General features: G+C 41.0%; 1 protein-coding gene across 3 annotated transcripts in view; it reads left to right on the forward strand.

The window, feature by feature from the left end:
- The first annotated feature begins 2,380 nt into the window (after positions 1 to 2,380).
- Positions 2,381 to 24,555, forward strand: part of C9 (complement C9) — a 46,144-nt gene continuing 23,969 nt past the window's right edge. Inside the window, exons 1-6 of one of the 3 annotated variants that reach the window (XM_070586934.1) lie at positions 2,511 to 2,710; positions 13,271 to 13,493; positions 15,769 to 15,874; positions 16,273 to 16,417; positions 16,667 to 16,814; positions 24,028 to 24,166. In XM_070586934.1, coding sequence (XP_070443035.1) covers positions 15,824 to 15,874; positions 16,273 to 16,417; positions 16,667 to 16,814; positions 24,028 to 24,166 — 483 coding nt within the window. In that variant the 5' untranslated portion in view covers positions 2,511 to 2,710; positions 13,271 to 13,493; positions 15,769 to 15,823. Of the gene's footprint in view, positions 2,711 to 13,270; positions 13,499 to 15,768; positions 15,875 to 16,272; positions 16,418 to 16,666; positions 16,815 to 24,027; positions 24,167 to 24,555 lie in introns of all 3 variants that reach the window. The other 2 variants (XM_070586935.1, XM_008526614.2) reach the window with 2 other exon arrangements.

Below are 24,555 nucleotides of genomic sequence, written 5' to 3' on the forward strand. Positions count from 1 at the left end.
AAACGGAAAAATGTATTATCATTGTGCAATAAATATAATTTAGCTCCCAGCACATTGAAACCAAGGGGGAAAAAATTTTTTTTCTAAAGCCCCTGAGTGGTGAAAACTTTGATTGCCCGCAGCAGAGTGCAAAACCCTGGAATTACAGTTTGAAGACATGGTTTGTTCAAATCCCACCTCTGCCACTTGTTTACATGTAGCCTTGGCTATATTTCTCTGAGCCTCATCTGTAAGACTAGACTAGAAGTTTATATTTTATGGAGTTGAGAGGATTTAGTGAGGAATCTTATAGCTTCATGTTGCTTAACATGACATAATTAAAATAATAACAACACGAGAACTGATAGTGCAGGAGGAAGAGCCTAAGATGAGGAGACAGACTCACCAGGTCCATATTCCAGTTACTCACCACTGGAGGTGGGTGATGCCGCACAAACGATGTAATCTCAGTGCATCTCAGTTTTCTCAACTATAAATGGATTATTTTGAGGAGTAAATGAGATTTTATACATATGAATACCTTACTATGACACCTTATATATATAGCTTGGCACATTATAAAAGTTCAACAAATGTTTATCCATTCTGTTCTTCGGAAGCCCTTAAGTGTTATACAAATAAAAATATTATTATTTTACTTCTCTAGTCTAGTGCATCATGCTTCATTTCCCCTAGATATACACTGAAATATAAACCTCATTTAAAAACATGTCAGATATATAATAGATGCCAAGGGAAAAGAAGAGTTAAAAGCACTATAAAAATAAGGCATATTCTATTATTTATATAATACATATACTAATATGTGACTAATATATTATTAATATTATATTTCACTGCTCCCATTACTTTGCTACATCACATTTAGCCTGAACCATGAGAGATAAAATAAATATAACTTCTACAGAGCAATTCAGCATCCAACCAGTCTGCTAAGAAATTCCCCGCCTCCCCCAGACCCCCTCCAGTGAGCCAGTCTCCAAGGAGAGAGGTGGTTTTCAATCTCCCTTCGCACTTAATTATCAAGTCAGGCATCACAAAATCTAATCAATTAGCATCAAGTCTAACTAGTATAAAACGTCATCTTATCCTGCCTGCTTCCAAGTTCTTCTTTCTGCAGGTATCCTGCAGGGTTCAGAGAGGCTGTGTAAGAATCCTCAGCATTGCTCCATCATATTTGACAGATTCGTACTGTAGCTGGATGAAGCCCATTTGTCATTAGCCGAGTCTCACAAGAAGTATCTTTGGGCATAAATTTATTCATTAATGTAGTTACAAGTGTGCTGTACACAGTCAAATCATCTTATTGCTTGGCAATTCTGCATGGTCTGTAGATTGACAGCAAGCTCAGGAACTAATGAAATCAGTCCCATTAGAGACCTCAAGCTTTCTGCATAAAAGTTAGAGGGGGAAAGACATGGTGGTGAGAGTAGATAGACTTACTATAAGTAGGACCCTTAGTGGAACGGTAAGGCGCTAGTGGAAAAACCACCTGTGCATTTGTTACCTACCTAACCCCACCTGCCATTTTATGTCTTTGTATGTGCTAATGTTTGAAATTTGCCTATTTGTAGTTAATAAATACTCATGAAGTCTTCTTAAGGCCTGTGTCAGCAAATCAAAAAAAAAATTCAATGATATATCACATCTCCTGTCTTTCTTCTCGAGATGGTCATTCTAAATCTCAACTCTGGCCACTCATTTGAATGACTTGGCAAGCTTTAAAAAACAGTGATGTGGGGTCCCATCCCAGATGAGTCAAATGAGAATCGGGAGGTAGGTGGCGGGCAGGGATCAATGTTTTTTCACAGATCCCCAGATCACTCTACGGTGCAATCAGTGTTTTGAAAGCAGCTGTGACATCCACATTCTCTGGTACTTGCAAAGCAACTTACCCTTTGCGCAAGTCCTAGAGAATGTGCAAATGTGTGTGTACGTGTCAGGGGAATTCTTTATGATGGGGTGGAGTAAATTGTTCCTTCTCAGAATCTATCCTGCTAACAGGTGTGTTTCTGGAATAAGAAGACCAGATCCTCCTGCAGGATATTGCAAATGCCTTAGGGAGTTTACCTAGATTCTTCAAAATGATCCACTGTGCCTATAAAGAAAGCCAGGTTTGTAAAGGCATCCTACACTTGGCCTTGCCCAGGTGGCGATAACCCACGCAGCTCACTTTTAGTGGGAACGTGTAGATCTGCGCCTCCCTTTCCAGCCAGTGTAGTTATTTTACTAGTTTTGAGTTTACGCCTCTATGAGAATCATCCATACGCCTTTTTTTCCCAAATTACACACTCCTTCAGCCTCCCTCCTTGAGGATCCCCAGATGAGAACCACTGGGGTTTTTTTGTTTGTTCTGTTTTTGTTTTTGTTTTCAACACAGCGCTACTGCTCATTTCAGCCGATTTAGCACTCGCAGGTTCATTATCTGAATACACTTGTTGATGTGAGAACAGCAGTGCAAGAATTACGAAATGACTCTCCTTTGATTGGACTTTGCACCCAGGAAGCCCAATTCGACAAAAATCCCAAGTGAAAACAAACAATAATTGTTCCCCCAGTCCTCTGGCCCTTTGCAAATCAGTGCCCTACAGGACCGGTCTGGCCGTTCCACGGGGGCTGCCGCACTAGAGCAGATGTCTGCAGGCCGGACATTCGCCTTTGCCATATGCATTCTAGAAGTGAGTGTCCTGACAGCCGGGCCCACTCCCAAGTAAGTCGCTTTTCTGTTTGTCTCTGGAATTTCACTGTGGGCTTTAATATTTCAAGGTCTACCTCTGACGGCAAAGTGGGTAAAAAATTTCAACCCCCATTGAGATATGTAGCCCCAGAATTTAAACTTTGAAAAAGGTGAGAAAAGGCATGGGGTGTTTCTCTGAGCATTTTCTGAGGAATCCTGTTGCTGTTTCCAAGGGTTTCTTTTAAACAAGGCTTTCAAATGTTAAGGCTGACATACTCTAAACACTTGGAATTATGAAACAAAGCTGGTTTTTACCAGAGTATGATAAACTTGCATTTATCAGGGTCTAATATCTGAGAAGTTGAAAATTAAGCAGATTTAAGCTTTCCCTCACTGCCTCCACGTCTAACATTCTTAATGACTGGATACATCACTCTCTTGCACCCGCATTAGGAAAGGTGAATCATTTTGCTTCTCCTCCTTGACATCTCAAGTTGCGCCCAGAGGCGCATGTCCTGTCCTTAGGTTTACGGTTGTATTTCTTCCATTTAAGAATAATCGCCCTCATGCAGACCTGTGAGCCGTGCATCCAGCAAACACAGTTATATTCTCTCATTTTGTTCTGATCCTAATTGGGAACACAAAGCCCAGGGCAAGTTGATTCAGGAAATAAACCAACCAGACACTATGTGCTTCGGAGCATGTACACTGTACCCGGAATTGCTGGAGCACACACAGACCTGTGTGACCCGAGACAGCGTGATCCGATCTAGTGAAGGTATTGAAATATTCTGGGCTTTGACAGTATAGCTGGGGGAAAATATCTGCCCAAACACTGTCCCTCTGCTCAGACATAACTGACCTGCATCCAATTCCCCTTGGTCCTTTGACTCTTGGTTTAACTGAGTTCTGTTTTGGATCTTAATGGCCATCTGAAGCACATCTTTGCAGCAATGGAGGCTGCCCTTCTGCCTGGGCCCCACTCGATGCATGGTTTACTCACAGGGGTGCATCTTCCAGGAGGGGGCACCCAGAGGTGCTGGGCAGACCAGCACAGGGCCCTGGGTCAAGTGTTCCTCCAGGCTTTCCTTCATCCCTCATTATCTAAGAAACATCATTCCATGCAGAAAATATTTTAGTTTACTGAGCATCAGGTACAAAGGACATTCGGAACGGCAGCTACTGAAAGTTTCCTTAGTCCTCTTCTACTTATCCTGACCCTTTCTCAAGTTAAAAAAAATAATTTAAACAACTCACATTCCTGGATGGTGACTCCTGCTGATCAAAAATGAGAGGCTGTGGAGAAGGTTTCAACTGCTTTGAAGTGTGTACCTCCTGGGTCCTGGCCTCGCTCAGTTGTTTCAGGGAGGACCAGAAAGCCCCCTTGGCTGGCCCCCAGCTCCCGTAGCTGCCCTGCTGAGTTGGACTCAGATTCAGGGGCTCCCACCGCCATGCCCTCGCGAGTTTGGTAGGGTCACCCTGCTCCAAACACTCCGTGCTCTGCCCTTTACTAAGGGTTGAGGTCAAAACAGAGTGTTCAGATCAGTCATGAAGTGAGACACATAGGTCAGCCAAAGAACTGAAGTTTGCAAATGATTTTTAAAATACAAATTTGATCAGAATGGAGCACCTCTCTAGAACTCAGCCACCCAAGCTCAGGTCAAGGTGCCTTTACTCACCATCAGACCATGTAAGTCTGAGCAAGTTACTCAAACTCTCTGAACCTCAGGTCCCTCATCTGTAAGATGGTCATTGAATTCGTTTCCTGGTACCACTTCCTAGGTGGCTTCACACAACAGAAATTTATTGTCTCACAGTTCAGGAGCCTGGAAGTTCAAGCCTCAGGTTTCAACAAGGCCACGCTCCCTCTGAGACTCTGGGAAGGATCTTTCCCAGTTTCTGGTGGTGGCCGGTCACCCTTGGCATTGCTTGGCTTGCAGCTACATCATTGTGATCTCTGCCTCTGTCATCACATCTGCTCTCATCCTCCCTCTCTGCAGGTCTGCCTGGTTCCAAATTTCCTCTTTTTATAAGGATACCAGTCATACTAGATTAGGGCCCACCCTAATGACCTCCTTTTAACTTGAATTCCTCTGTAAAGATCCTATTTCTAAATAAGGTCACATTCTGAGGTACATGGGTTAGAACTTCAATGTATCTTATGGGGGGATACAATTCAGCCCATCACAGTGACAATAATAGCCTCTACCTAATAAGGTTTTTGGTGACCATTAATTCATTATACATATAAGGTACTTAAAACGTCTGTGCTTGGCACGTTGTAAGAACTCAATAAACATGAAGTGTTCTTCAAAATAATGACCTTGCTATTACTTTCGCTTTGATATGCTTTCTGGTTTAGGACAGGAAGGGATGGAGTTTCAACCAGCCTTCAGGGGATATTATGTGGCTGTCGACATTTCATCTTAAGCCACAGCTACAGCGGGCCATTGCTACTGGCGAACTGTTGGGGATTTTCAGTGATCATTTGTTTGCAAACATGAGTGCACCCATGGGAACAGGTCATGAGGGGGACGTCATCTCTTATGTTTCTCAAGGTAGAACAGAAATGTTAAAAACCACTGTGCAAGGAGAGCAACAGCTCATAACTCAGTCCTGGAGCCAGGTGGCCTGAGTTGGATTCCAGGGTCCATACAATTTACTAGCTCTGTGACCCCAGGCAAATTCCTTAACTTCACTAAACTTATCCCTCACCTGCAAAATGGGAATAAAAACATGACCTACAGTGAGAAATCCCTGAATAAAACATACAATGTGCTTAGCACAGTGACACACAAAAATTACTAATCTAGGAGGGTAGCTATCATTAGTTTTCCTTTTTAATTTGTAAATAACAAAATATTTGCATGGTTCAAAGATCAAAGCATATAAAAAAGCATATAGTGAGAATCTTGATTTCCCCACTCATAACTTTTCATGAGATTTGTGTTATTATATGTACAGTGCTTAGATTATTACCCCCTCCCACTCTACCTTACCCCCATAGGTAACTACGTTTATTAGTTTCTGGTGCATTCTTCTAGTATTTTTTAATGTAAATTAAAGCATAGAGACATATATAAACTTATTCTCCTCTTTCTTTTACATGCTATCTTGTACTTTGCTTTTTCTTTTTACTTTACAATACATCCTGGGAACCTTTTTGTGTCAGTATGGAAGGAACTTTCTCATTCTCCACACGACTGATTAATTCTCCATTGTGTGGCTACACAGGTCAGATAACCTGTCTTTTATTGATGAACATTTGGGTGGTTTCCAATCTTTTGTACTATAAACAATGTTGCAATGAATACCCTTATTCATATATCATTTCGCAGGTGGATAATTGTACCTGAGGATAAATTCCCAGAAGTGATATAACTAGGTCAAAGGTAATCACTTTTGTGACTTTGCTAAAATTGCCCACTTGCCCCATGGGTTTGTATTATTTTGCACATCATCAGCAGTGTAAAGAATGTCTGTTCCCCACAGCATTGCCAACAGGAGCTCTGGGCCAACTTTTTGATATTTGCCAATCTCATAGGCAAAAAAATGGTATCTTCAGGGTTGGCCCAGTGGCACAGCATTTAAGTTCTCATGTTCTACTTCAGTGGCCCAGGGTTCACCAACTTGGATCCCAGGTGCAGACCTACACACCGCTTATCAAGCCATGCTGAGGCAGGCGTCCCACATATAAAGTAGAGGAAGATGGGCATGGATGTTAGCTCGGTGTCAGTTTTCCTCAGCAAAAAGAGAAGGGTTGGCAGTGGATGTTAGCTCAGGGCCAATCTTCCTCAAAAAAAAAAAAAATGCTATCTTCAAATAGTTCTAATGTGCCTCTCTCTCATTGAGTCATGTTGCACATATTTTCTTATGTTTAAAGGCCATGTGTATGTTCCTTTTTGTGAACTATCCCTATCCTTTGCTTATTTTCCTAGAGAGTCTCTTGTTTTTCTCTTACGGATTTCTATGACCACCTTATAGTCTTTGTCTCTAGTGTGAATTACAAACATTTTTCCCAGTTTGTCATTCATATTTTGACTGTATATGTGGTGTGTTTTTAATGCAGTTATATTTTCATATTTATTTTATTTTTCCCTTTCCAAATAGTAAAGAAGGAGTATTAGACTGGAGCTGGAAGTCTTGAGAGTGATTAGGCATGTGGAGAGAAACTGCCTGGGTTTGAATCCCAACTCGGCCACCAAGTACACTCTGCTGTGTAATCTGAGGAAAACTACTTACCATCTCTGTAGCTCAGTTCATTATCTTTAAAGTGTGATAGCACTCATAATGGATATCTCAGAGGGCTGATGTAAAAATTACGTGAGATAATGAGTATAAAGGCTTAGAAGAGTTCCTGATGTACACTAAGCACTCATAAATGTTAGCAATTATTATTCAAGTTATTTTAATTAAATTTATTTCAACAATCTGGAAAAATACCCAAACACCCATTAATAGAGAAGTCGGGCTTGACTATTAGGTTGAAGATACCCAAAATGTCAGACTTTTCTCCTTCTTTGGTTATATCCACCTGTATTTTTGACATCCATATTCAACACAAGTGAACAGATATTTCTTTATCAGCCACTATTGGTTAAGTATGGTCATTTGGTTATTCATCCATTTAATACAGCAAATATTTACTGAGTTTGCAACATGGGCCAGACATTACATCAGGAGCTGCAGTGTAAGACTGAGCATGTTGCAAGGGTACCTGACCTCACTGGGCTTACGGTCTAGTGAGGAATATAAACTAGTAAACAGCAATTGCAACTCAGCCAAGTTCTCTGAGCGAAGCCTGTGATGATAAGGGAGACAAGCTCCCATGAGCTTAATTAGTCCACTTGAGCACTGGCCTCATCTGCTCTAGCCTCATCAAGGGCTTTGCTCCTTTAATTCTGCCCCCCATCTCCTGCGTCAATATCTCCCTTTGTACCCAATCACTCCAATCAGCATACAGACATGTTGGAACATTTCCTTTAAATGTTGGCTGAGTCCTCAGCCTTATTCTAGACACACATGCTCACAGCCAGCCTTATGGTGTGAAATACTGCTTATATTCTGACAACTCTCAAATTTATATCCACCACTCACACCTCTCCCCTGAGCCCAATGTCTAATTACTTAGTCAACATCTCCTCTTGAAAATCTAACAGGCATCCCAAACTTATCACGTCCAAAACATCCTTATTGGTTACTCCATCCCTCGTCACCCAACCTGCACCACTATTTGCAAGTTACTCAGATAACCATCTGGGAGTCATACTTGACTCCTCTGAGTCATTCCCACATGCAGTCTACCAGCCAGTCTTGTTGGACTATCTTTAAAATATATCCCCAGTCTGCCCGCTTCTCACTATCTCCACCGCGACTGCTCTAGCCCAAATCGCTGTCATTTCTGGCTGCATTCATTCTTGTCCACTCCCCAACAGTTCTCCATCTAACAACCAGAGATCTCTTTAATCTTTTGAAAACATAAGTCCAAGTGTTACTCCTACGCTCATACTCCTCTAAGGGTTCCCATCAAGCTCAGAATCAAATTCAAACTCCTCCCCACAGATTACAAGGCATGAGCGACACCCCGTCTGTTTCTCCAGGCACATCTGCCATTCTCCTTTTTGCTCACTCTGCGGTGTCATCCTACCTGCTGTGCCTCCAGCATGTCCCCTCAGGGCCTTTGCACTTACTTTTCCCTAGCTTAGAACACCCTTTTTCCAGACAACCACAGAGCTTCTTTCTGAATTCAATCAAGTGCCTAATCAAATATCACTTCCTGTTCTGGTCATTTTTGGCTGTCTAACAAAGCATTCCAAGACAATAGCTTGAAACAAGACCAATTATTTCTTTGGCTTATGAATCTGAGGTTTGACTGGGCTGGGTGGAGCCATTTTCATAGGTCTCCTACATGGATGTAGTCAGATAGTGGCTGGGCCTGGGATCATCAAGGTGGCTTCTTTACTTATGTATCTGTCTCCCGGGCTGGAAAGATCCAAACAGCTAGGGGGCTGGAACAATTGAGTCTCCTTGGGAATCTCTCTTTCTCTCTGTGCTCTTCACATCGTAGACCCCAGGGTACTTGGCTTCACACCTAGTGGTGAAAGGCTCCCAGAGCAAGAATCTTTATATAAACCAGCAGAACTTGGAAGGCCTGTGCTAACCCAGCCTTAAAAGTCACACAGCCTCACCTCCACCTCATTCTATTCATCAAGGCATTAACAAAGATCCCACCAGCTTCAAGAGGAGGGTGCAGAGACTCCACCTTTAATGGGAAGAATGTCAAAGAATTTGTGAACACATTTTTAAAGCAGCACACTTCCTCTGAGAGAGTTCTTTCCCTACCTTGTGAAGCCTCCCACTCCTACCCTTATGGCTCTCCCTGACCTCTTACCCTGCTCTATTTCCCTCCATAGTTCACAGGTCTTAACTGATATTGCATGTTATATTTTCTAGTATACTCATTTATTGTATCTCATCACTAGACTGTAGGCTCCATGATGGAAGGGATACTATCTTGTAGCCCCAGCGGCGAGAACAATTCCTGACACAGAGCAGGCCCTCCATAAAGGGAGTTGAATGTTGGCTCATTGGGAGCACATGAGATAAGCCCCTAACTAAGACTTGGGAAATCAAGAAAGGTCCTGAAAAATACTAAAGTGTTGGACACTGGTGTTATATTTTCAACTTGAGGAATTGCATGAACTAAACAACCTGGCAGATCCATGTGTTAAGAATGCAGTGCTGACTAGCTTATATTTCTCCACTCAAAGGAGCCATGTTGTCTTATTTATTGACCAAAAGTTTCCTTCCTACAGCAGGTGTTTTCTTGCCTGGGCCTGCTGCAAAGTGTCCTGGAGTGTGAGCTGCTCCCAAGGTTTTCTTTTTCTAAAGCTGGAAACTTTTTTCCTGGAAGGGAGATGGAACCAGGTGTCCATCAATGGCCCTTCATTTAGTGCCTGTCTGGCCCAGAGTTAGACTTTCTGCTGTGCTGATGTGCATCACTTTGATCTAGGAAGAGACGTTCAAGCTGAGAGTGAAACACTGAGAGATACGTTTTACTCAATACACACATTTCATCTAAGAATCCAGAAAGTGCTTTACAAATACTTCTCCACTCAGCCTAATAGCTCAACAGGGTGAAAGGCAGGTGGTGAGTGTTGTACACATCCAGTCCTTGAGCTATGAAAGATGATTGGCCCAGTGAGTCTAAGGAGCTGGGAGGAGGGTGTTGGGCTCAGAAGGAGCTATCCAAGACCACTCATCTCATTTCTTAATATATTTAGTGCATTCACTTCAATAAAGCATTCCTTTTGCATAAGCTGTTATTTACTCCTAATAGATCCTGAGACTCTTGCCTTTTTTTGCCTCCAAGTATCCAGGTACCTGGTGCAGTGAAGGCAAAACAGCCAGTTTTCAGGTTATTTTTGCCTAATTTGACATCACTTAGATGTAAGCTTAAAATAGATCCAGGCGAGAGCCAGGTTGTCCAATTGATGTGCTTTACCTGAAGCTACTATATTAAAAAAAAATAAATCCATCCTTGCTAACTTCCTGTATCTCAAAATGTCTACAAATCATGACACTATTACATCCAAAAATTATTGAATGAGCTATGACCTTTTAGATTATTCAAAGGAGATCTGAGTTGGAAAAAAAAAGTCAGCAGAGGGGACAGGGCAAAATTGCAGAGCACTGGGGTGGAGAGATGTGGATTCCCAATCCAGTTTTACCATTAACTGTTCAACTTTGATAAGTAGTGTAATTCCCTGTTTTTAGTGCTCCATTTGTAAAAGAGAATTGATAACACCTATAAAATTTATCCCTCAGTGGCAGAATAAAGGTTTAATGAGGAAATGAGCTTTGACAATTGTCTAATAAAACTAGTGGAAAATTTTAAGGAATTGTTTAATCAAAAAACAGTTATTGAGTGTTATGGGCTGAATTGTGCTCCCCCAAAATTCACATGTTGAGGTCCTAACCTCCTACACCTCACAGTGTGACTATATTTGGAGATAGGGTCTTCAAAGAGGTAATTAAGTCAAAATGGGGTCATTAGGGTGGGCTCTAATCTAATATGATTGGTGTCCTTATAAGAAGAGTAAACTTGAACATAAGCAAGTGCAGAGGAAAGACCATACGAAGACACAGGGAGAAGACAGCCATCTACAAGTCAAGGAGAGAGTCCTCAGAAGAAACCAGCCCTGTAGACAGCTTGATCTCAGACTTTTGGCCTTCAGAATTGTGAGAAAATAAAAGTCACTCAGACATTTAAGTCACACAGTCTGTGGTACCTTGTTATGGCAGCCCTAGCCCACTAATAAATACCCTGAGCTTAATATCTAGAAGGGTATAAATCTTGCTCGCAGGGCAAGAGTGTGATCTGTGAGGACCTTCCTATGGGGCCAGGTTGGATCATTCAGGCGATGAGTCCAAATTATGGTCTAGGAGGGCAATAAAAGATCAAAGGCAAAGATCTGGTGCTCTGTACTAAGTCCAAAGTATGAGTCAAATCTGCAAAAAAGAAAAGGAGTCCTTAAAGTTAGAAGCTAAGAAAGAAGGGAATTAGTTTGCCCCTAGTTAATGTGGGGCTATTATTAATGAAAAGATGTGAGAGAACAGTCTACAGGCAATGCCAGTTCCCCTGGAGCAGGGTCCTGGTCACTTACGTGTGAGACAGATGAACAGCCTTTCTCATCAGCCCGCATCACTGGCTGGGTTCTAGCCTGCCCAGCAAAGGATTGCAATGCACTCTGGAGTATTTGCAGTGGGTTTTACCTTCCATACATGCTCCTCCAGTCTGTACTGTACCCTCGGAACTAGTTATTCATTGAAGGTGGTCTCAGTGGCAGGTGAGAAAGATAAAGATGTCATACTATTGTCTATAGGGTGTGGTTTCTAGAACCAAGGAAGTAATCTCTTAGAGGGAGATGTTACAACAAAATGCTAACATGATCATCTAAGTAAGTGATGAATACAAAAAAGATAGATAGGAGCAGATAATCCACTTGAAGGCAACAGGACTAATACTGGAGAAACTAGAAGATATTGAAAAGATCCATATAGATACTAATACGTAGAGCCTAGAGTAATTCCTGAAACAAATGAAAGGCCAGCTCAGTGACATTTTCAGGTCAATAGTGGCCTCCAGCTTAGATTATATTGGTATAAAGAGCACCCGGACATCTACTTGAATTCCACCCTTTGAGAGTTCATGGATAATCACCCAGATGTTGTCAAATGGTGTTTCTCAATATCGTGTGAACATGAGATCACCTGGAATACTTTTTAAAAACATCGATGCCTGGAGCCTATCCTCAGAAACCTTAACTGAGTTGGTTTGGAATGGGGATCACAATTTTATAATTCCCCTTTTTAAGGTCTGAGGATTACTATGTGCAATCAGTATTGAGACCCACTGCTATAAATCATAAAGGTGCATCTGCCAATGCCTCTTGATGAAGCCTGTCTATTCCAGATGAGGCCTTAGTTTTATGGAAAAGTTCTAGCAGAGAATTTCTCAGCCGTGTGGTTTCAGATATACACTAATACTCAGACTTCCAGAAAAGCAGGTTCTTCAAGGGAGTTTTGGCAGCTTGTGTAGTACACTTTCAACGTGTACTTTTCAAAGATTGAAGCTCATGAGGCCTCTTGATTTTCTGGATGGTGTAGGCAAGAGTCAGGCTTACAAAAGTGGTGTCTCCAGTCATGAAACCATCCTTAATGACAAGCAAATCTTGCACAAATATGATGTGAATGGCTCACCAAGAGACCATAATCTAGAGAAATATAGGCCTAGGTCTGTCCCAGACAATATGATCAAGGACTTCCTCCCCTTCATTGCATTTACTTATTTATTCATGCAAAAAACACTTACTGAGCATCTGGTATATTCCAGGTACTTGATAGGGAAGCTGAACAAGACTGAAAGTTCCTTAGCTCACTGATATTTTTGTCTGGAATATAAGCTTTGTTTATTTGGGGATCACAGTTTTTGTTTTATTTTGTTTTGTTGTTTTGCATACCATTATATCCCCACGCCTAGCAAAGAGTAGACAATTAGTAAATATTTGGTGAATGAGAGGATAAATCAGTAAAGAAGTAAATTAATTGACATAAATCATTGCAAAGGAGCTTATGATATGGAGAAGAACAAGATGCTATAAGAATGTGTACACAGAAAAGTAAACTACACAAGGTTAGGGAAGTTTCTTGGGAAAAGAAATTATGTCTAATATGAGATCAGCATGGTAAACAGGGAACAGGAGGTTTCAAAGCCTGAAGACGTTAGAAAACGTTGCTTATTGTGGGAATTTCAAGTTTAACGTGGCTGGAGCTTAGATGTAGAGAAGTGAAGTTGAGGAATTAGAAAGGAGATAGGCCATGGAGAGCTCTCTAGACCATGTGTCTTTGTTTCCTATTGCAGCTGTAAAAAATTACCAAATTAGTGGCCTAAAACAACACAAATTTATTATCTTACAGTTCTATAGGTCAGAAGTCTGAGATGGGTCTCACTGGGCTAAAATCAAGGCGCCAGCAGGGCTGTGTTCCTTTCTGGAAGCCCTAGGGAAGAATCTATTTTCTTGCTTCTTCCAGATTCTAGAGGCTGCCTACATTCCTTGGCTCATGACCTCCTTCCATCTCCAGAGCCAGCAACAGCCAGCAGAGTCCCTTTTCACGCTTTGAATTTCTCCTGCTTCTTCTGTCTTCACATTTCTCTGAAGAACTCCTGGTTTTAAGAGCTCACATGTTTGGAATGGGACCACCCAGATAATACAGGATAATCTCTTAACCACATCTGCAAGGTCACTTTTGCCATGTAAGGTAACATATTCACAGATTCTGGAGTTAGGACATGGACATCTTTGGGAGTCGTTATTCTGTCTACCACACCATGTTAGAAAATTTGGACTTTATCATAAGAGTAATGGGAAGCTACTGAAAGATTTTCAGCAGGGGAATGGTACAATCAAATTTGCATTTTTAAAAGGTCCCTTTGGATGATTCATGGAAATTGGATTAGAAGTAAACTATTGTTCTCCCAGAGAGAGATAGTGTTAGCGTAGACCAGAGAAATGTCTAAAAGGGATGAAGGATGGACAGATTTGAGAGTCATGTACGAGACTGTAAACAATAGGTTTTAGTGGTTGATTAGATATGAGAGATGAAAATGGGGCATGCAGAACAAGACAAGTAACACCCAAGTCTCTGGCTAGGGTGACTGCATAAACGAAACTAACGTTTACTGTGACTATAAATACAGGGGGAGGAGCAGCTTTAAGACAAGAGGAAAAATAATGAATTCATTTTGGGATACATTGAATTCAATGAGCCATGAAGACATCCAAGTGCAGACGTCCAACTGGGAGTTATATCCAAGAGTTTAAAATTCAGGAGAGATGTCTGGAGTGCAGACTTATCTCTGAGAGTCATTAGCATACACATGGAAACCAAAGCCCTGGAAAAAGTGTAGAGAATAAAAAAAAAGAGATCCAAGGACAGGAACGTGAGGAAAAACAGCACTTCAGAGACTATCAAAGGAGGAAGAGCCTGCATAGGAGGGTAGGACAAGTGGGCAGAGAAGAAAGAAGAAATGAATCCAGTGTCATTCAGTCCAAGGGAGGAGAGTGTTTTAAACAGCAAGAGTGGTCAACTGCATTGATTGCTGTGAAGAAGTCAATAAGATAAGGGCTGAAAGGAGCCAAGGGAGCCACATGGCAGTTATCATTGACTTTGGCAAGAGCAGTGTCCTTGGGGCCGGAGGGTTGAGCAGAGATTGAGAGGTAAGGAACAAGAAACCATGGTGCAAACTACTATTTCAAGTAAGTTGGCTGAGATGATGAGAGGTAGCTAAAGAGGCATGTAGAGTTGATGGAAAAGATGAAACTTTGTTTTTTTTGGATGAGAGAGAAGCACAAATATATTTACAGCAATTCCTTTAAGAAGTGACATTGTGAAAAGCAGGAGGGAGATGTGGGTGGCTGGAAGGAAATGTAGAATTCAGAAAGTGTGTTATTTATTCATTCATTTGCTTGTTTATGTTTGATGAGAAGGACTTGAACACATTCTATTACAGGTGAAAAGGAGTTGGTAGTGAGGGAAAGTTTCAAATGGAGGATATAATCAACTGCTCAAGATCTCAAAGAGGAGCTGGACTCTGGAGATTTTGTGGAGGCACTGGCATTACCTAGCCATCCCTCTGGAGCAAGAGGCTGCACATACAAAGGATAGCTGCCTGTTCAGGCAAGTGGGGCAGGAAGTTTATAAGATTCTTGTTTGGTGGCTTTTGCTTTTTGAGTTTTTTTCTGTCATGGAATGAGATAATAAATCCAATGTAGAGTTGCAACCAGAAGAGATCCAAATGGTGAACCAAGAGAAAAAGAAAAGATCAAAATCAGAAAGGCACTGCCCAGGATGGGGTCTGGGGGTGGGAGAGAAAGCTATAAGTGCCAAAATACATATGTTAAAACTCAGAAAAATGAGGACTACGTCCTGAAGTGGAGTGTGAAGTGGTAAGGCTTCCAGTTCAAGACACACAGAATGCAGGGGTGGGAAAGCTTGACTTATGAGGTGCTGCTACAGGAATGACTGGGTCAGCTGACTTAAATCTGCAAGAGATGCCACAACTAGAAGGACCCACAACTAAAATATACAACTATGTACTGGGGGGATTCTGGGAGAAAAAAAATATCTGCAAGAGAACCAGGCAACTGGACGCTTTCCCAGACTCTCTGGGGAGTGCAAAGGGAAACAAGGTTTCTACCTTCAATGAGTTCATGAGCAAGTTGGCAATGTAAGACTGATCAATGTAAAACGCGTAGCAGGATGACTTGCTAGTTTTTCTCATCACCATTATTATTGTTGTTGTTAAGTCGAAAGTTAAGTTACAATACGGTACAAGAATTAAACAAAAAGACGAGTTGAAAATACAAAACAGCGTGTGATCAAATGTCAAATGAGAGATACAGTGAAAGGATAAGTAGTATAATTTGGAATGGGAAAAATTAGTAAATAAATTAAACTGATTTGTGAAGACTTCTTGGAACAAGGCGGGCACAATGGTCAATGCAAGTTGACATGTTCTATTATCTTAGTTATGCCCCAGAGCCAGAACAACAGAGTGGCACTCCATTGCCCATAGACTGCAGAATGAGCTCCTGGAGCGGATGGTCGGAATGTGACCCTTGCCTCAGACAAATGGTAAGCGTTCGTTGACATTCACCTCTGATGTCCCTAAACGGAAACTGTATTGCCAGCATCTCCAGGGATTGACTATGAGGCAGGAAGGCCCCCAGCTGAGTTCCAAACTGAGAGGGAAAGATAAGTATCTAAATGGATGATGCTAACTTTGCTGAGCAATGCGAATGTTGCACAGTATATTAAATCAGTGTGATGAGGAGCCACATTCTGTAGAAGAGACTGCCAACCTGGAAAGTGAGGTGTTACTTTAAGTAACATTAGTGACTGCTTTGAGGCCTTCCATCTTAAAACCATTGACTCACATGGGTTTGGAGGGCTGCAGTGGTATGGAGGCAGTTTTAGGTTATAATCCCTTTTTGGCATTAGAAATTCTAACATTTCGAGCTGGTTTTGTGCAGTTTCGCTCAAGGAGCATTGAAGTCTTTGGACAATTTAATGGGCAAAGGTGCGTTGATGCTGTGGGAGACAGACGACAGTGTGTGCCCACTGAGGCCTGCGAAGAGGTTGAGGATGACTGTGGAAATGACTTTCAGTGCGGTACAGGTAATCCTGGCGTTCCTGTTGCTCGTTGTGGGTTTCTGTGTGCACTCATAAGGGAAAAGAAAGAAATGTGCTCCAGATGCTCATATTTCCAAGTGTGAAAGGGGCCCAAAAGAGGGCCACATATATATTCTATACAAAGAATTCAAATATATATGTCAGCCATCTATCGTTAAAGTCCATTTGATAACTTCAGAAAGAGGGAGAAAATTTGCGTTAGACACATGGCATCTTTCCTGATTTTGATTGCAGGCAGATGCATAAAGAAGCGACTTCTGTGTAACGGTGACAATGACTGCGGAGACTTTTCAGATGAGGATGATTGTGAAAATGACCCCCGTCCCCCATGCCGGGAGAGAGTGGTGGAAGAATCTGAGCTGGCGCGGACTGCAGGCTACGGGTTTGTATTTCACTTGAATGTTTCTAGATGAAGATGAGTGAAAACAATCTCCATCTCTCCTGCTGTGCTAGATTGGTGGGAGTCTGAGCTGGTGCAAAAACTTGAATTATATTTGAGCTTGAAAGAAGGTAAGTGCTGAATAAGTATCTCAAGATAATTGGGACACACTGCCTGGCCTCAGTAGGGGTCTATAGAATGGATGAGCCTATCAGGATGATAGGTGATTACTTTTGAGCCCAGTAGGAGATGAAACACCTCACTTGTGAACCTCTGGAAGACCACAGCAATGTTGAAATGACATGTTAACATTTGAAATTGAGTTGCTAGTAGTAGGTCTGGCAATTCGATTCAAATATTTGAATTGCCAGGAAGGCCATCTTCCACTGGAAATTCTGGACCTATACCTGGTTATAAGTTCTCAGGGGGCTCCAGTATTGTGGGGTTGACCCAAGAGGAACAGGACAGAGGAAGCAGTGCTGATGCCAGGTGGGGATGGTGTTGAGATTTTGGTTCTCATTGCAGAGCTGAAGCTTCCCTCCTTTTCCACACAAAACTTAGGGGCTCTGACCAGGTAAGCTCAGATGAGAAGTCTTGGACAGTTTAGAACTCAGAGTTATACAGAATAGAGACCATTATGCAGAGATCTGTGCTGTAAGAATTAGGAAAGTGGCATAGGCCTGAGGTGCTGTCCCTTTCTGTTCCACATAGTCTGAGAACCTTCCAGGGATATCCACAGCACAGTCTCCACTAGTTGTTCTGAGCTGTTTTCAGCAATACTTTCGGTGGATTTGTTGGCAAATTGTCCCCAACAGAGAACCAAGTGTTCCGCCATCCAGTAGTATATTGTTAAAGATGGTACGTGGCTTTATTTCATTGCCTATGATGCAATGGATCACTTCATCCTCATAATCCCAGTGCCTGGTTCATAGTTGCCACTCAATAAATGCTGGTGTGTGGATAAACAGGTGAATTAATTAGTTAACTAATGAAAATAAGTGCTTCTAAAATACTGTCAGTTGGCATCAGGTAAGATTGAACCTCGGTCCCTGGAAAGAAATTCAGGTTCAAGACTCCAGTCCTGGGAATGGCGATGGGAGGAAAGAAGATGGAGGCGATGGTAAGAGTAATGCTGATAGAGGGACTAATATTGTAGCTCTCAATCAGAAGTGATTTTCCCTCCAGGGGACGTTTAGTGATGTCTGGAAACCATTTTAGTGGTCATAACGGTGGGGGATAGGGGTGGAGGGCTTGAGAGGGTGGCACTGTGGGAGCACTACTGACATCCAGTGGATTGAAGCCCTGGATGATGCTAAACATCCTACAATCCACGGGACAGTCACACCCAAAATGTTAGTAGGCAGAGGTTGAGAAACCCCACAGTAAGGAACTGGGCAGTTCCTACGATAAGACCTCTGTATTTGATTTGAATAAAAATAGAGATGTCTCCTCTCTCTAAGGCAGACGAGACTTCTTTAATTACAGTAAGGAGAATATTCCAGGTTACCAAGAGTCAGGCACCAGATAAATCATTCCACACACCCTTTATTCACTTGATAAAATCTTGTCTTAGCAGCATTCAAATATTACCCACAGTGCCTTTGGCCCTTAGCCTGAAGGTAGGAATCTTGAATCAAATGGATGGTCTTTGTCCCCAAACTCAGCAGGCCCTCTTGACAGTTGGCAGTATGTTGTACGGGATTGTCCGCAACCTTGTAACCCAATCACTGCCCGCTCCAATGAGTTCTGACTCTCCTTGCTACTTTCCTCGCAGAGAGACTGTGAGAGACTGTGTCTATGGTGAAAGCCCATTACTACTCTATTTTGCTTTATTTGGGATCCAAGAAACAGTTTTCTCCCTAATCTAAATAAACGAGCTTGAAGCAGGGAATTGCAGATGTTATATATTCTCACTCAATGCAAATTTACATCTTGTCTTATAGGAAAAGGATACAGAAATCTTGGCCCATTTGGCCGAAAAACAATGGTTCGTAGTCTACTGGTTTCCTTTGTTCGCGGAAAAGAAAATTTGTTGTGTAACATTTGCCAGGGAGTTTCATAATGAGGCATCCCAGAGAGCTGGCTAGGACCCCTTACAGACCTCATGCTTTACCACAGTCTAGGTTGGTGGTGGGGAGCAGCACAGGGCTCAGCCTTCAGGACCCAGTCAGAGGCTGGGGCCCCAGCTGTGGGCAAAGGTCAGCTGCAGAGGAGGACGATGAAGCAGGTCCTGGTAGAATCAGTCCATCATCGGCTTTTATTAAATTTCCCATCACCATGAGCAATAACGTATAACGAATTTAGGCTTCATAAAGCCTATTATTCTCTGACAGCCTTCATTTGCATAATACTTTGAAGTTTTCAAAATCTTTTTGAACGGTCCTTCTCTCTAAATTTTCATAATAATCCTCTGAGATTGTTAGGGGAGGTATTATATTCATTTTACAGATAAGAACCGAGAGAAGTAAAAAAAGCCACTCGGCTTGTTACTTTCTAGTAGAACTGAGACCCAAATTTCTCTGGTTTATGTAAAACTATGTTTTTTCTTCCATGCCAGCTTTCTTTCTCCCTCTCCTCACATGCCCATCACCCCCTCCGTCACTTCCCCCACATCAAGACAAAGCCCATAAGTCAATACTGTAACTTCAGAGTAAAACTAATCTTATAAAATGAAATTCCTTAAGTAGCTATCTATTACCTGAATATTTGAATTAAGAGTATAGAAGAGTAGTATAAATCAGTAGTATTTAAGGAGAGGTTTCAAAATAGCATGGTCTATTACACGTGTGATATTCTTTGAAACCCTTAGCAATACATACTTATTTGCTGAGCATCTCCATTACTCTTATATGGGGCTATGGACTATGTTGACATCGAGGTAACTGGAGTCAACGTCCTAATCATAGCAACGTGCTTATCAACTGCTCCTGCACAATCCCCTCTAGAAAGCCTCAACACGTCTTATCAGCAGTCATATACAGTCAGATTCTTTTGCACATGAACATCACAAGTACTCATCGTAATTAATTTATACTTTTTCTTTCATTTGAAGGACTCATTTAAATTCTCATGCCAAGGGAATTCACTTGTATCGCAAATATTTCAACCTCTTGGCTTATAGGCATCTGAGATTCTCTAGAAGTGTTTAAGGAAATCCCCAATTCATCTTGCCTTCATTGAAAAAACGTAAATCCAAACCAGCTGTAAATGCTGTACAAAATGCAAGAAATTACCTTTGTTGTGTGATGTGAGCACAGCACCACTTCTGTGGCGGGAGCTGTCTCTTCAGTTCACCTGGCGGAGGGGAACTGCCTGTGGTTCTAGATGCAGGTATGAAAGCAGGCATCTCTAAGCGCTACCAAAGAACACATGTTTTTTATTTCCCAGGCGATGACATTCCATCCATGAGAAGTTTTCATGTTTTTTGGCAGAAAAATATTGGCTCATTCTGTACTAGACTGGCTGTCTCTGTAGTAGTGGAACCAAGTCAAAAGTTTTGAAACATTTCTTCCTTAGTTGTGCTTTAGACTGCAGATCAGCCTCATAGTAACTTTCCAGATGGATCCAGCCAACTGGTCAATTTGCTGTTCTGTAAAACAATAACCTTCAAACTAGGGAATGCATACCATGGGGTGCAAAAAACTTTCCAAGGGGGAGACAGGTAAGTTTGAAGATATTAGTTTCCTCAACTATTAGGTACTTAACTAATCTGTCTAACTAATAGTAAATTCTCAATTCCATATATACATATTTTTCATAAAATTGATAAGCTTGACAGCTCAGTGGCATTCAAGTTGTTAAGTCCATTCCCCTTTCTCCCCTTTTACAATCACCTAACTCTCACTTTCCAGAAGAAAAGTACACTCTTCACCCATCTCACATTTTACTATGGGGTGGAGAAACCAAGAAACAACTTCAAATATTGGTACTCAATTCAACTCTAACACCTCGTAAGTCAAGTAGTCTCCAATTTTTCATCAACAGCAGTAAAAGATGTCCTAATCAATTGTCAAATAATGGACTATAAAAATAATTTTTGATGACAGAATAGTATGTGATTTCTTTTACGTAGAACTCAGAAGATCAAAGAGTGAGTGACATTGCTATGACAAAATTCCTTCTATTCTTACCTACTTATTTGAGGAAAGTTCCTCAGCATCTACATCTATAAGAATGCAAAGGAGGAATAAAATTGATACTGAACCCTGTCTTTTTCTAACAGTAAATAATATTCATCCATGGATGCTGGAACTAATCAATTAATTTAAAAAGAAGCCCCACTCATTTCACTGAGAGATGCTTTTCCAATAAAATTTTACTTACATCTATTAACTATTTTAAAAATTTTAGTAGACTCATATATAATACTAATAAATGATCACTCAATCCAGACGAAGTTTTTAAGTACTTAGACTCTATGGTCAAAGGATATTTAATATTTAAAAATTTCAATTAGTACCTTTTTTGTACATTAAATTATGAAAAAGTGGTCAATTAAAACTTCTAAGCATAAAATAACATTACCTTAGATTAAAATTCTGTGGTGGAAATAGAATAGAAATGTGGATTCAAGAATAAAAAGAGGGGGCCGGGCTGGTGGAACAGTGGTTAAGTGCACACGTTCGTGGCCCGGGGTTCGCCAGCCCAGATCCTGGGTGCGGACATGGCACTGTTTGGCATGCCGTGCTGTGATGTGTCCCACATATAAATTAGAGGAAGATGGACATGGATGTTAGCTCAGGGCCAGTCTTCCTCAGCAAAAAAGACGAGAATTGGCAGCAGTTAGCTCAGGGCTAATCTTCCTCAAAAAAAAAAAAAGAATAAAAAGAGATGGGGACATATGGGAAATCTCCTTACCTTCCACTCATTTTTCCATGAACCCAAAACTGTTCTAAAAATTAAAGACTATTACAAATAAAGAATCAAAAGGAGTGTTATAAAATGTCCAGCTATTAAAGAAATATAAGCACTGTAGTGATTTGATACCCACCTTCACTATAGCGTTTATATTCCATTGGATTTATTTTTAAAAGAGGCAATATAATTATATTTCAAAGTGTAAATAGTTACAGCACGCTAGGAAATTATATCCTTTGCAACTACTTAAACTGAAGATGAAAACTTTTAGATGTCAAACTAAAACTGTGCAGGAAGGCATAGTTTATCAAAAATTTTTGTAGAGTAAACTAGCAGAAAATCTGAAGGGTGCTACATAAAAATGTGCCACGCTCATTTCCACCTCCAGGCTTTCCTGCACGCCATTCCTCCTGTCCTTTGAGCCCCGTGCTTCAAAATCCACATCAAATCCTACTTCTTCTAAAACTCTTTTTTATGACCCTACCATGGGGATCTCTTCCTTTTGGGAACCTGGACAGCACTTACCTGTACTACTCGTTTAGCACACGCATATTCGTCCTTGGACTACTTTTGGAAATTGGTGATTTGTGTGTCCAGCTTCCTAAATTGGTTATAATTTTTGTGAGATCAAAGACTATGTATTAACTGTCTTGATATTACCTACTATTTATTACAAACACTACACATAGATATAACAGTCACCTAAGAGTTCATCATTATTATAAACAAAGATTAGCATCATTGTTCACTGAAAGTGAGGAGGTACATGGTCTCTGTTGCTGCAGATATATGGAGGACAAATTCACTATGGAACAAGGAAAATGTACTTGAGGTCTTGTTTAAAAAATAAATACAAATCATTTGTTTCCAGTGTTCTATGTATTTGCATCAAAACCTTACTAATACAAAAAAAAAAGTATTTATTGCTCAAATGTCTACAGATGCAGGCATAGGTGAAGAATTAAAACCAAATTTTACTCTACCACGAGAAAGAAGATGTTCAGAGAGCAAACCAAATATAGAAAGTCTCTTTTTTTCTCTCTCTTTTTCAAGTTACTAGGTCTAATTTTTGGCCCTATCTTAGATGTATAGGGCCACAGCACTTTTCAAGAAAGGTATTTTTAGTGGAGCAAAAAGTGAGAAGTGGTTAATTTGATCTATATGGGCAGTCTTAGGAAAGATACTCCTGAATCAGTTCCTTAACTTGCCTTCCACTGCAGTTGAGCTCTTATGTTCATTTTCTTTGCTAATGTTCATTTTCTTTGCAGATTCAAAGTTTATTAAGAATGTGCTGTTTATATAAAGATGTTGTTTTTAGCTAACCCACTGGCAATAGGATATTCTTTCAATTATTTTTCTTGTGTTAGCAATGGGTTTACAGTAAGCCATCCACACCCTTTGACAAATTGCTCTTGAAACCAACATCCAGATTTGTAATCCAACTCACTGGAGTTAGGGATGTGGTCTGGAACAATGAAAGAATTTATACTTTTGTGCCAAGCTAAGTTATACATGTGAAGATCAAACCTCCATTTTGGTCTCCCTGACGTGGGGTCATTTATTTCAGATACAGTCTAAAAAGCAAGGCCTGTTCCTCCAATTAGCAAAGGTATGCTTCACAAAGAATGAACTTCTTCTTGTTCATACATTGTTTTCAGGTCTACAAATTAAACTTAACTTCTTTAAGCTAAACAAAATTTCTGTTTCTGAATTAAAGCTTGCCAAATAAAAATATTTTTGCTGGGAGAAAACAGCAGAACTTTTGAGAATGCCTTGCCGGGCTGCTGAAATTTTTGTGTTCCTCTTGGAAAGTATAATAGGAATAATACAAGCCTGGAGGGCATGAGATTCTTGACAAGCAATGAGACAGCTGGAGGAAAAGGTTTAAGGTTAAAGAGAATGGGGGAAGAAAGAGCCCCAATGTTGATTCATAGATTAAAAATTACATGCATATGTTATACTGCCCCCCTGAGACGCTCTGTTCTCAAATAATTTAAATATATGGTATTACAGCATTGGCTGTTAGTTCACCAAGGAAGGTTAGCTAAGAGTTACAGGAGAGGAGTTAAGACTCTAGGAGCCAGATGGCCCCTTACTCTCTGCTTACAGCATTTCTTTCATTGTGCTCTCGACAGTGCCCTACTTGCCTAAGAGAGTTTATAAGGCCTTCCTAAGGGATTCTTTCTGCCAGAGACACAGAGCAGAGGTGAACAGGCCCTTGCTTCCGTTCCTGATTATGTCACACACGTATTGGGTGATGGGGACATGAGCCGAGGCTCTCTCTTTCTCCAGCCACAGAGGGCTGCCTTGCATTAGCTCCTGGCATCTCCATACCTGATGTCACTCTGTTCCTTCTCAGGATCAACATCTTAGGGATGGATCCCCTAAGCACACCTTTTGACAACGAGTACTACAATGGACTCTGTGACCGAGTTCGGGATGGAAACACCTTGACCTACTACCGCAAACCCTGGAACCTGGCTTCTTTGGCCTACGAAGTAAGTCTCCTCAGAAGAAAATGCATTGTTCAGCTTTTAGTTGGAAAGCTGTTTCCGTCAGTTTAAATATTAAATAACACAAAAAACTCAGCAGAATAAGAATTTCATGTGAATACAAGATTGACTTAAAGGGGAGATGTTGCTTGGCTCTCTTTAGAAAACATAGTCATCTACAATTCATCCTCAGTAACACGCACCTAGTCATACCTAGACTCCATAAAAAGAATAATGGAAGATTCTGATAAAACCAAAAGCTAAATTAGTGCTGATTTAAGTACTGATTACACTGCTTCCATGCAATTCAAGCTCAGTTTTTGCTAGCCTACCAGGGAAAACATCTTTACATTTAGTTTCCTTCCATATTCCTCTTTGTAAAGCCTGCTTGACTA

This window comes from Equus przewalskii, chromosome 20 (assembly GCF_037783145.1).
Source record: "Equus przewalskii isolate Varuska chromosome 20, EquPr2, whole genome shotgun sequence".
Lineage (NCBI taxonomy): Eukaryota > Metazoa > Chordata > Mammalia > Perissodactyla > Equidae > Equus > Equus przewalskii.